Source organism: Pinus tabuliformis, chromosome 4_1 (genome assembly GCF_031772625.1).
Source record: "Pinus tabuliformis cultivar Carrire ecotype Pingquan chromosome 4_1, CPIR1, whole genome shotgun sequence".
Taxonomy (NCBI): domain Eukaryota; kingdom Viridiplantae; phylum Streptophyta; class Pinopsida; order Pinales; family Pinaceae; genus Pinus; species Pinus tabuliformis.
This window is the reverse complement of record NC_142303.1, coordinates 436,982,545-436,993,921: the sequence shown is the minus strand read 5'-3', so window position 1 is coordinate 436,993,921 and position 11,377 is coordinate 436,982,545. Positions and strand designations below refer to the sequence as shown.

Genomic DNA, 11,377 nt, shown 5'->3' with positions numbered 1-11,377 from the left:
CCTAGATCTCATAAAGAACATTAAGGAGTTGGAGGAAAAGAAACAAAGGATCCTACATATTCAGGAGGTCACATGGCGATTGAAAAGTAGGGCACTGTGGCTAAAAGAGGGGGATAGGAATACCAAATTTTTCCACAGGTATGCAAATTATAGGAGGAATGTCAACACCATCTGGAGTATAAAATATTCAATTGGTAACATCGTATATTCATACTCGGAGATTCAGAAGGTGACAGTAATTTTTTTTTAAGAGGCTTATAGGGCATAGGGGGGATCACGTCTTGAGGACCAGATTTTGGGGTCAGAATCCTACCACACCATGTTCGACTAGGCAAAAAATGAGGAATTATACAAGCTGATAAATCTAGACGAAGTGCACATGGTTCTAAAATCTTTTGTGAAAGATAAATGCCTTGGACCAGATGGATGGACGGTCGAATTTTTCATACATTTTTTTGATCTAATAGGACCAGATTTGGTGCAAATGGTTGAAGAATATAGGATTGGGGGACATATCACAGGAGCTATCAACTCCACGTTCATAGCTCTAATTCCAAAACATAGTGAATTGGGGTCCTTCAAAGACTAAAAACCTATTTCATTGTGTAATCTGGTATACAAACTTATTTCTAAGATCATTGCACTTAGAATTAAGTCTACCCTATCCACCTACATTTCTCTGGAGAAATATGGTTTTTTACAAGACAAACTAATCCACGATGTTGCTACCACAACATAGGAATGCCTACATTCCATTCACACTAAGAAAATGGAAGTTGTTGTCATGAAGGTGGATCTACAAAAATCTTATGACTATGTAGACTGGGCTTTCCTCCGCATCATTCTACATAGGATCAAACTGGAGATGCAAAACATTGAATGGATTATGGCATGCATTTCATCAGTTCAATATGCAGTTATTATTAATGGATATCCCACAAAGTTCTTTGGTGCTAGAAGGGGACTCCGTCAGGGATGCTCATTATCACCTTTGTTTTTTTATTCTAGTCATGGATGGACTCAACCATAAAATCAAAGCTGCTTGTTTGGAGGATCGTTTCCAAGGACTCATTATAGGCTGCGGAATAAGGGTTTCACATAGTTTTTTCGTGGATGACATATTGTTATTTGGAGTTCTATCCAGGGAAAAGTGGTTTACACTCCAATACATCCTTTGCAGATTTGGTAACGCATCAGGTCTCATTATAAATAAAGGAAAATCCTTGTTATTATTTGCAGAGGGGCAACAAGAGGAGATTGATTATATTGCAAATCTATTTGGAGTGGAAACACAACCAATTTTCTATAGTTTAAAATATTTGGGGTTCAAGATTAAGCCCAATAATTATAAGGTCAATGATTGCTTATGGATCACTCACAGATTCCACAAAAATATTTCCGGATGGGAACATCATTGTTTGGCCCTCAGAGGCAGAGCCACACTCACACAGTTTGTCTTGCAACAATTAGCGGTGTATTGGACACATCTTTTCTATCTCCTTGCGACGATTATAAGAAAAAGAAATGGTATTATGGCAAAGTTCATATGGGCAGGCTCTGGTAAAAGTTTCAAATTCCACCTCATCAAATTGGAAAAACTCACCATTCCAAAGTGATTAGGAGGATGGGGGATTCTGAATCTGAAAATATTTGGATGGGCTCTCTTAACTAAATCCTTATGGCGATGTTTATTTGGTAAGTGTCTGTAGAGGGACATCATCAGAACAAATATTTAGGAGGCATAAAGGTTAGACATTGGATGAGAGATGACCTAATTGGAAAACAAAATGGATCCAACATCTGGATCAACTTGAATTGGCTCTTGAAGTGAACATGCAAGACCTTTGGCTCAAGAAAGCATATCATTATTGGCAGAGATTGTATCTGTTGGGTCACTGATTCGTCATCATTCTCACTTGTCTTTGTCATTCATTAAGACATTACTTCCAATCATCCATTGCACCATTTCACTCAGTTTCCACCATTTTTACCATAATTCTTCATGATGTGTCTCCATATGTCTAAGTGGTTATTAACATTGTTTTCCTTTATTTATAGTAGATGAAGGAAAATTATGCATGGTTTTACTAATGATAGTTTGACAGTTCAAGTTTTTACAGTTTAGCCAAGTTTTCGTAGCTATATCCATGGTTGAGGTAGTAGCACCACTCTAGAAGGAAATCTGACACATGGACCTAGTTTCTAGAAGCTCCAATATGGATTTTTATTGGTCAAAATCCACTCAGCTCGCACATGTGGACCTCCAGCAAAAGATCAAAGGAAAAACACAACATTTTTTACTAGTCAACTTTAAACGCATTTTTTGAGCAAACGAAAACGAATTTCGGAAAACGAAAACATGGGTTGTTTTTAGCATGAGCCCAATTAGGTTCTCAACAAGCCGTTTTCTCAAATTCGTTACCATTTGAGATATTTTCGAGGTTCTTTGGAGCCTTATTTTGTAGATTACATGGATAAACGATTTTCCAATTCATCATTCAATGCACAGTCAACAAAGAGGCCAGAATGAGTTGTTCTTTAGAAAATTCATGGCATAGAGATAAGTTTGATAAGATCTGGGCTAATCTTTGATCCAAAAATCCATGAAATTTGATTTGATTTGATTTTCAAACTGATCTATAAAGATCCCATGACCAGAATTGTAGCAATAAAACTCTAAGTTTGTTGTTGCTTCAAAGATCTATAAATTTCAATCCCTTTGATGAGAGGAGAGAGGAGATGTCAAGGATGATCTTAATTTGTAATTGTTGTTGCTGATTGAAGGAGAAGAACTCTATTTTTTTCCATTGAATGTAATTTTTTTAATATGGCACAACTCTGAATGAAATTGGTGATTTAAATCTCTTCTCTTGATCTAAGTTTTCAACACCTCGCAGTCCTCAGGAGGGCCCCTTGGAGATCTGTGAGAATAGTATAGATGTTTTCCATTTCTTTCATATTCTCATGCATGGTTTGTTTTACATATATTAATTTTTTATGTTTATCATAGATTAAAAACTCATGCTTTCCATAGATTAAATGCTTATGCTTTCTTAGATTAAAATCTTCATGATTCCGTAGATTAAAGTTTGTAATTTGTAGAACAAAATCTCATTCTTTCTTAGATAAATAATATTTATGTTTTTTTTTAGTTTAATGTTAATTGCCTTTCAAAGAACTTAGTACTTCCATAGTTTATATTAAATAATCTAATTTCCTTTTGAAGTTTCCAATTTATTTAAGTTATACTTAAATATTGAAAGCTAATTTCCTAGCACATACAGTGTAGTGTACTTCACAAGCTTACGTACCTGGATTGACATATAAATGCAAGTAATTTAAATCAATTAAATTACCCAACATTTTGGCGTCCTTTCCGAGGAAATATACATAGGTGTTAGCTTTCATATTCATCTCATTCCTAGTTGCATCTATTTAGTTGCATAAGGCTAGTTTCATTTTAGTACATCCTAGAAGTAGATTCATTAAAAAAAAAAAAAAACTTCAATCACCTACCACCTCCACTATATCACGTGGTGCAGTAAGAGCCACACATCCACATCATGAATTCCTAGTTTTGCAGGTAGAAGGAGAGATGACAAAGAAGGTAGAAGAAATGGTTGGAGATTATGACAATGAGGAAGATCATTTTGGATTTCCCATTCAAGAAACTGATATAAATGTTCATATGAAGAACATCCCTCCATCTGTACTTCCTAACCTCAAAGGTATGAGATCATAAGCCCTGGAAACCTTTCTTTTTTAATTTTAAATAATTTGTAGATCTTATGGCTACTCATTACACATTCAAAAATTGAATTTGTTTCCAGCAAGATTGAAGGATAGAGCTCTTAAATGGTTCATGACTTTAGGAACAAATTCTATAAGTACATGGGATGATACGAAAATAGTATTTTTGGAAAAATATAAAGATTATTGCATACATCATGACCTTAGAAATGACGTCTTTAAGATGAACTAAAAAGAGAATGAAATCCTAGAAGATTTAGTGGAGAGATTTACTTATAATATCAAAATATCTAAATTGCATAATTTAGGATCATACACATTAAAAAATATCATACTAAAAGCTAAGGGATGAATGGATTGATCTTCTAAGCCTAGTGGGAAGAGGAGATGTCAAGGATGATCTTAATTTGTAATTGTTGTTGTCGATTGAAGGAGAACAACTCTATTTTTTTCCCATTGAATGTAAATTTTATAATATGGAACAGTTCTGAATGAAATTGATGATTTAAAATCTTCTATTGATCTGATTTTTCAACACCTCGCAGTCCTCAGGAGGGATCCCTAGAGATCTGTGAAAATAATATAGATATTTTCCATTTCTTTCATATTCTCATGTATGGTTTGTTTTACATAGATTAATTGTTTATGCTTATTGTAGATTAAAAACTCATGCTTTCCATAGATTAAATGCTTATGATTTCTTAGATTAAAATGTTCATGATTCCATAGATTAAAGTTTGTAAGTTTTAGAAAAAAATCTCCATGCTTTCATAGGGTAAAATCTCATGTTTTCTTAGATCAATAATATTTATGTTTTTTTTTTCTAGTTTAACATTAATTGCCTTTCAAAGAACTTAGTACTTTCATAGTTTATATTAAAGAATCTAATTTCCTTTTGAAGTTTCCAATTCATTTTAGTTATGCATAAATATTGAAAGCTAATCTCCTAGCACATACGGTGTAGTGTACTTTGCAAGCTCACGTATCGAGATTGGTACATAAATGCAAGTAATTTAAGAGAAATAAATTACCCAACAGTATCCTAGGCATCGAGATTGATATACATTACTCAAAAGCATTAACTGACAGACTAAATTCCAGCGGCATTATCTACCTTGCTTAGGTGATCAAAACATGGAATGGAATCACTCCAATATGGAAGAGGGCGGGGGAGATTGGATTGACAGGGGAAGTTTCTAGGAGTTGGGATCGATTGATTGAGGCATTGTACAGATCAGAGATTTTCAAAGCTAAGGAGAGCGACCAGATTGAGTGGGACAGGTGTTTTCAACGGGGACCTATCTTTGTGGATGGCACATACCTGTTCATCTGTATCAGTGTGCACAACATCCAAAATACATGTTGTTTTGCATATTTTGGAAATTCCAAGTTCCATACAAGATTATTATGCATGCATGGCTCACATGGAAAAATAAGACACCGACTTGGGAAAACTTAAGGAAAAGAGGCATAAATGGAGCTGGTCAATGTGTCCTATGCAGAGTAGAGGAGGAGAAAAATTTACACATCCTGTTGACTTGCCCAATTGTTGAACAGTTATTGTCTAGGATCTCTTTCTTATTTTCTTTCACATATATGGCACATTACTCTTTTGATGCTTGTTTGTTATGATGTAGCGATTTTCCCAAAAGACATACAACCATTCCCCTTGTGGTTTTTTGGGAAATCTGGAAGGCTAGGAACTCCATTATATTTGATGGCAACACTCTTAATATAAAATATATTATCAAAAAAATTGTTTCTTGGTTGAGGCCTTGATGTAGACTAATAAAGTGGATAACGGAATCACTCATACAAAATTTGCCCCGCATATATCCTTCCCTGCTGGGTATTTCGATGGTGCAAAATTGGGTGGATCATGTCGGTGTGGTGTATGGGTTTGCATCAATCAAGACCAATAGTATACGATTCACTAGTCTAGGGGAAATGGCACTAATATGGGAACTGAAATCATTTCACTCTGGGGATTACTATAGTTTGTCGTATTCATGGATATACCAAGCTTGCAGACATTTGGGGACTCACAAGCACTAATCAATCATGTGTTGGGTTTATCATCTATCTCCCATCCTCACTTATAGGGTTGGCTCATAAACATTGAATATCCTTAAAAGATCCTTTCAACATATATCTTTCCAGCATATTCACCGGGAATTTAACACAACTGTAGATGACATGTCAAAGCAGGGCATCTCAGCTCTGGTTGGAAGCATACATATCACTTTAAGGATGGAAAACTACTCTATGGATGTCAAGACTATGTCTATTAGGATATTCCAACAAATAGGAAATAGTTAAGTATAACTTGGTCTAGTGTATAGTTAGGTAAAGTGTGTTTCCTTAGTATGTATGTTTTGTAACTTACAATCCAACAGTCACGATATGTTATAGACATGAAGTGATCTAACGATTCATTCTCTCCTCGGTATTACCGACACTTGATTCGTGGATTAACACCCGATTGGTCCATGATATCTATTTAAAGAGCATGGATGGTCATTTGTAAGGTGACCGTTCATGAGAGAAGCTTATGTAAATTTTCTTTCTTTTACATTAATAACTTTCCTGAAGTGGCTGTGTTGACTTAGGCCGTGGAATGTTTTCCTCTTTGAGGGTTTTAACCACGTCAAGAATATTGGTGTACCGATATGTGATCTATTTGTGAGCAGTGTCCTTTGGTGTTCTATTTGAGGAATTTACCCTGTAAATTCCTACATGGTATCAGAGCTATTTGAGGGCCGCATCCGTTAGTGATCCAAATCTGAAGCCAATACAATTGCATTTGACTGTTGTTTCCTAGATCTACTATTTCTTATCGCTTTCGGGCCAAGACGACTGCTCTATTGTGTTAGGAGCATTTGTTCCTGTGAGGAACCCTTTTCGTTTCATGCGAAAAGGTTTCTGATAGCCCTAACTACATCATTTTTAAGATCTGAAGGTATACAGTGTTTATTTGCATTTTTAGTTATTTATCTCCCTGTTTATTTTGGTTTATTTATCTCTTTGTTTTTTATTACTGGATCCATACCTTTCATTTCTGCGTATGCTATTTTCCCCACGACTCTGTGTGATCTGGGCAAATCAAAAACATAAATAAAGGATTTTCTCACGCGTATGCTGTTATTCCTCGCATCTCATGTATTAAGGCTACTAGAGAGTGAGTCTAAACCTAAATGGTTAAAGGGAAGCTCAAGATGCTTGAACTACATGGTGCTTGCCATTGTCTAATGAAACATTTGAGAAGGAAATCTCATCACTACGGTGCTTGCTAACAGATTTGTAGAACCACGTGTGTAGTGACTATAGGCCCCTATAGTGCTTGCTCAGGAAGAACAATTATGAAACCAATTAATTAGTAATTTAACATTAAAATGAGATTGGGGTTCAATAAGATTTAACGGTACATGTGACACTGCATGGATGAATCTTAAATTTACAATTGGAACTCAATAAGATTTATCAATGAATATGAGTTTGTGGGTGCGCATGGTTTTGAATGTGCACGGGTATAATTTAATTGCTTGTGCGGCATGCCGAAATTTATATTTGGGGCTTATTTATCTAGATATTTCTGGCTTCTCAAGAATTTAGAAATCTTAATATGCACTAAGTTGGGGTATTTAGGGTTTGATACTTAAGTTTACATTGAATTCAATAAGTGGTAATGGCTGCACACAGACTAATATTATTCTCAACTCATTTTTCGGCTTCTGAAGAGGCTTTTATTCATTGGTTTCGTTTATGTTCTCAATATTCTCATATTTGTCTCGGACCTAACTGTAGCAGACTTGTTTGCATGTTTCCTCACATTCATGCCTAGTGCACAAGCCTTGCTACATATTGCATAACCTTCCACCTTCCCCACTGCTCCTTTCTGCATTCTTTTGCACCACTCTTGGTGCAATTGCTAGTAACTAATAGACTTCAATATGAACTTCATATATATAGAAAAAATATATCTATGCTGACCATATTAAAATATTTTAATGTTTAAAAAGAAAAAAGATTAAAAATAAAATAATTTAATTAATTCATTGAATTCTTAATATAAAATTAATAATGTAATATTGAAAATTTTTTAACAATAATAAAAATATTTGACTCATAAATAGAAGATTTTACTATATAAAGTTAAAAACATAGTCTAACTTATAGACAAAATGACCGACATTTTTTCAAAACTTGAGTTTAAGTTGTTTAATTTGTAAAATTCCAATGCATTAGGGTTTTTAGGGTTCTGAATTTATTTATGCATTCAAAAATGTATTTTAAATAACAAAAAATCACATTTATGTTAGAAATCGTATATCGAGATTTTGATGAAAAATACTATTTCTTCTATAAGTTAGATGAAGGCTAAAGTTAAATAATATTGATATGTATTTAAAAATATATTAACAATTACGTATATTTTTTTGTTAAAACCACATTTTTTAATGCATAAATAAATTCAACCTGAGACACTTCAATTATGCAAATTAAACAATTTAAACTAAAATAATATCAATCAAATTTTAATTAAAAATAAAAATATAAAGTTTCTAAAAAAAATTTCTAAAAAATTATACAATGTTATAATGCATTTATAATTTCTTTTTAATTTAACTAGAGATAAATAAAATATAAAAAATTTCTTATTAGTTTGTTACTTTAAATTGATTTTTTCTCATTTTTTCTTATTAGTTTGTTACTTTAAATTGATTTTTTCTCGCCCAATTAAAAATGAGTTTAAGTGAGAGCAATGTAATATTGTGTCGCAAAAAATTATACTTAATTGTTGTTACCAAAATTGTAAGATATTCAATTGAGTAAATATTCTATTTCACGCGCAATCAATCTCAATGCAATTTAACCCTCTACCAGGATAAAGATTAAATGCTTTAAATAATTTATGATATGCATACAACTACATGTACTTTGTACTCATCAACATCCAACTTTTATAAATTTCCTAAAGCGGTTTCCGCATTTCCCGTAGATACTGTAGTTGTAATCAATTATGATATCAATTCTTAAATTATCATGCTCATGTCATATTGGGACAATGAATATGGATGTTCCCAACTTTTTTGACTTTCCTCTAATAATTATTACGAATATCACAATTTCTTATTACTCAAATCAATTGATTCACCAGTTTCAAAACCTTTAAAATATTTAAATTAAAATTTTCAATAACTGAAATACACAATTTCCAATCATACCCAGGAAAAAAGGGAAAATGTTACAATTTTAAAATTCCCCTTTCGAAAATATTCTCGAAAGATCATATGAAGAAGTCGTCTACGGAAGTAGTAAATATTAACAAAGTGAGTAACGATGATATTGAAGGTCTACAAATTTTATTTATTATCTTTTTGTGGAAATATATGGTATGTTTATAGAAGCTTGAAGGTTGAATAGTTGTCATCCGACACTGCTCATGCCAAGTGGCAAGAACGTTTTGGGTGGGCCAGGAAGTGGTCCCACATTCCAACTGAGTCCACGTGTTCCCCACGTGAATCCGAAAAGCCAGATTTGTCTGCTTCGTCATCTCACGAGATCAAACGTCTTGGAAGTTCCAGAGATCTGTCCATATGTACCTCTCCTCCTCCTCACTGGGAAGGAACTCCAACGCCGACACCTCGTCAGTTGACGGGAATATTTCCGAATTTGGAATCCCGGCGCCGTCAGATCCCGCCAGCATCGACCACCACAGCGCCAAGTCCTGCCTCTCCTCACATATCTGAAAGTTGTCTCCGGCCAACTCCATTTCCGAAACCGAAGACGACTGCCGGGGGGACCCTACGAAAGAGGGAAAATTGGAAGGGGCTTGACCCAAGGCATATTCGGCGGCGGCATGCTGAATTTGCTCACGGGAAAGGGGAGACGCAGTCGGAATGTCGGGCACAGAAAAGTTGAATTCGGCATTGCGCCCTCTCAGACAATACACTGCGGCGTCGTAAGCGCGGGCAGCCTGCTCGGGGGTAGTGTATGAGCCGAGCCAGATCTTCTTTCTGGATCTGGGCATCCGGATTTCAGATACCCAGGTCCCCCATTTTCGCAGTCGGATTCCCTTAAATTGGCGGGAACCGCGATTTTCGTGTGGCAGAGAAATGGCATTGTCAGGTTCCTGCTCGGGAAAATTCTCCATATTTGGCAATTTGCAGAAACTCTGAAGCCAAAATAGTGATATTTCCCGGCGGGAGTCAGTGAAGTGAGGCCATGAAATGCAAAGGCCGGGGGGTGAGGGAATTAAAGGCGTGGATGCGTAGATATATAGGAGCAGTCAGACGAGTGAAAACGCTGGAAGCGCGTATGGTCAGTGTTTTTTGAGGCGATCTGAAGAAGATGTGAGGGGAGAAGTGCGAGAGTGAGATGGACTTCCTCCTATAAATGAGTAATTCAACTGAAGCCTGGCTTTTGGTTATTGAAAAAGCCAAAGAGATGTACTCGTCCGTCCATGCTTCACCCATGGGGCATTAAAAGCCGTTCTTTTCGTAAGGTATGACGTTTGCGCGTCCTATACAGAGTAAACAGTAGCCTACAAAGGTAATTCTTTTAAGGAGTAGGCGCCTTTTATGTTTGCGAGGGGGCCGGAGTGGGTTACCAGTGGTGTACGTACTAGAAATATTTGAGGGGAACTTTCGCTTGTCCCACTTTCGCTATCATACTTATTACTCACTGAGACAATGTCTTGCTTTGTAAATCGACAGTCCGATTGTTAGTTTTATACCTCCTAATATGCAGTTTATTTATACATGTTGACAGCGGGTTATATGGTAATCATTTATAGTCGAAAGATTTTATTTTCACTTATTTTTTTAAATTTTAAAAAGATTTTATAAAGTTTTTTATTGAAAAAATAATTATTAAACTGAATATTTTGAATTTTTTTTTAAAATTTGAATTTATATTTTTTTTTAGAGCAGATGAAATTCATAGAATTTGTCGAAATAAAAATTATTTAAAAATAAAAAAATCTTTTTATTTATTTTTTATTTTTTATTTTTTTTATCTATCTATCAAGTGTCATGATAGTATAGACATCAAATCTCAATATTTATGAAAAAGAATGCACATATAAATTTCAATATTAATGCAAATTTCATTATTTATAAAAATTAAAAATAAAAAATCAAAAAATTTATATTTGCCACCAAGTGTCATAATAATACACTCATCAAATCTCAATATCGTAGAACTTGATACCCTTGATGAAGCAATGAAACAACTCAATAAATTTTTTAGAATTAAAAATGAAATTAGATCTCATCAACTCGAAAATGAGTTCCTTACATTGGACCCCAATAATTTTTCTTCCATTGAAGATTTTTTGTCCAAGTTCAAGACCCTTAGAATTCTCTTGGGAGGTGTTAAGGTTAAGAAAGAAGATGGTAGCCTTATCTATTCGTTCTTACTAAGTTGGGACCAGCCTACTCTGTGTTTGTTTCCACCTTCCATTCTACAAGAAAAACCTTTATTTCTCAAGGACAAGACTATAAGTCCCCTTCTTTTGATGCCTTTTGTGATTCTTTAATAAGAGAACAAGAAAAAAACTTCATCTTGGTCTTCTTAATATTGGAAACTCTTCTAAGAAAGCCTTAGCAGCCTAGCAGCAACCAAA

The 11,377-nt window shown here is 34.6% G+C and overlaps 1 protein-coding gene across 1 annotated transcript; it reads right to left on the bottom strand.

Moving 5' to 3' along the window:
* Positions 1 to 8,897: 8,897 nt before the first annotated feature.
* LOC149176194 (ethylene-responsive transcription factor ERF037-like) lies at positions 8,898 to 10,010 on the bottom strand. The gene has a single exon (XM_089423054.1). It carries the CDS (start codon positions 9,902 to 9,904, stop codon positions 9,314 to 9,316), a length of 591 nt encoding a protein of 196 aa, XP_089279180.1. The 5' UTR covers positions 9,905 to 10,010; the 3' UTR covers positions 8,898 to 9,313.
* Between the last annotated feature and the right edge of the window lie 1,367 nt (positions 10,011 to 11,377).

Coding starts and splice junctions, on each gene's coding strand:
- LOC149176194 (XM_089423054.1), bottom strand. CDS start 9,904: ATGGAGAATTTTCCCGAGCAGGAACCTGACAATGCCATTTCTCTGCCA.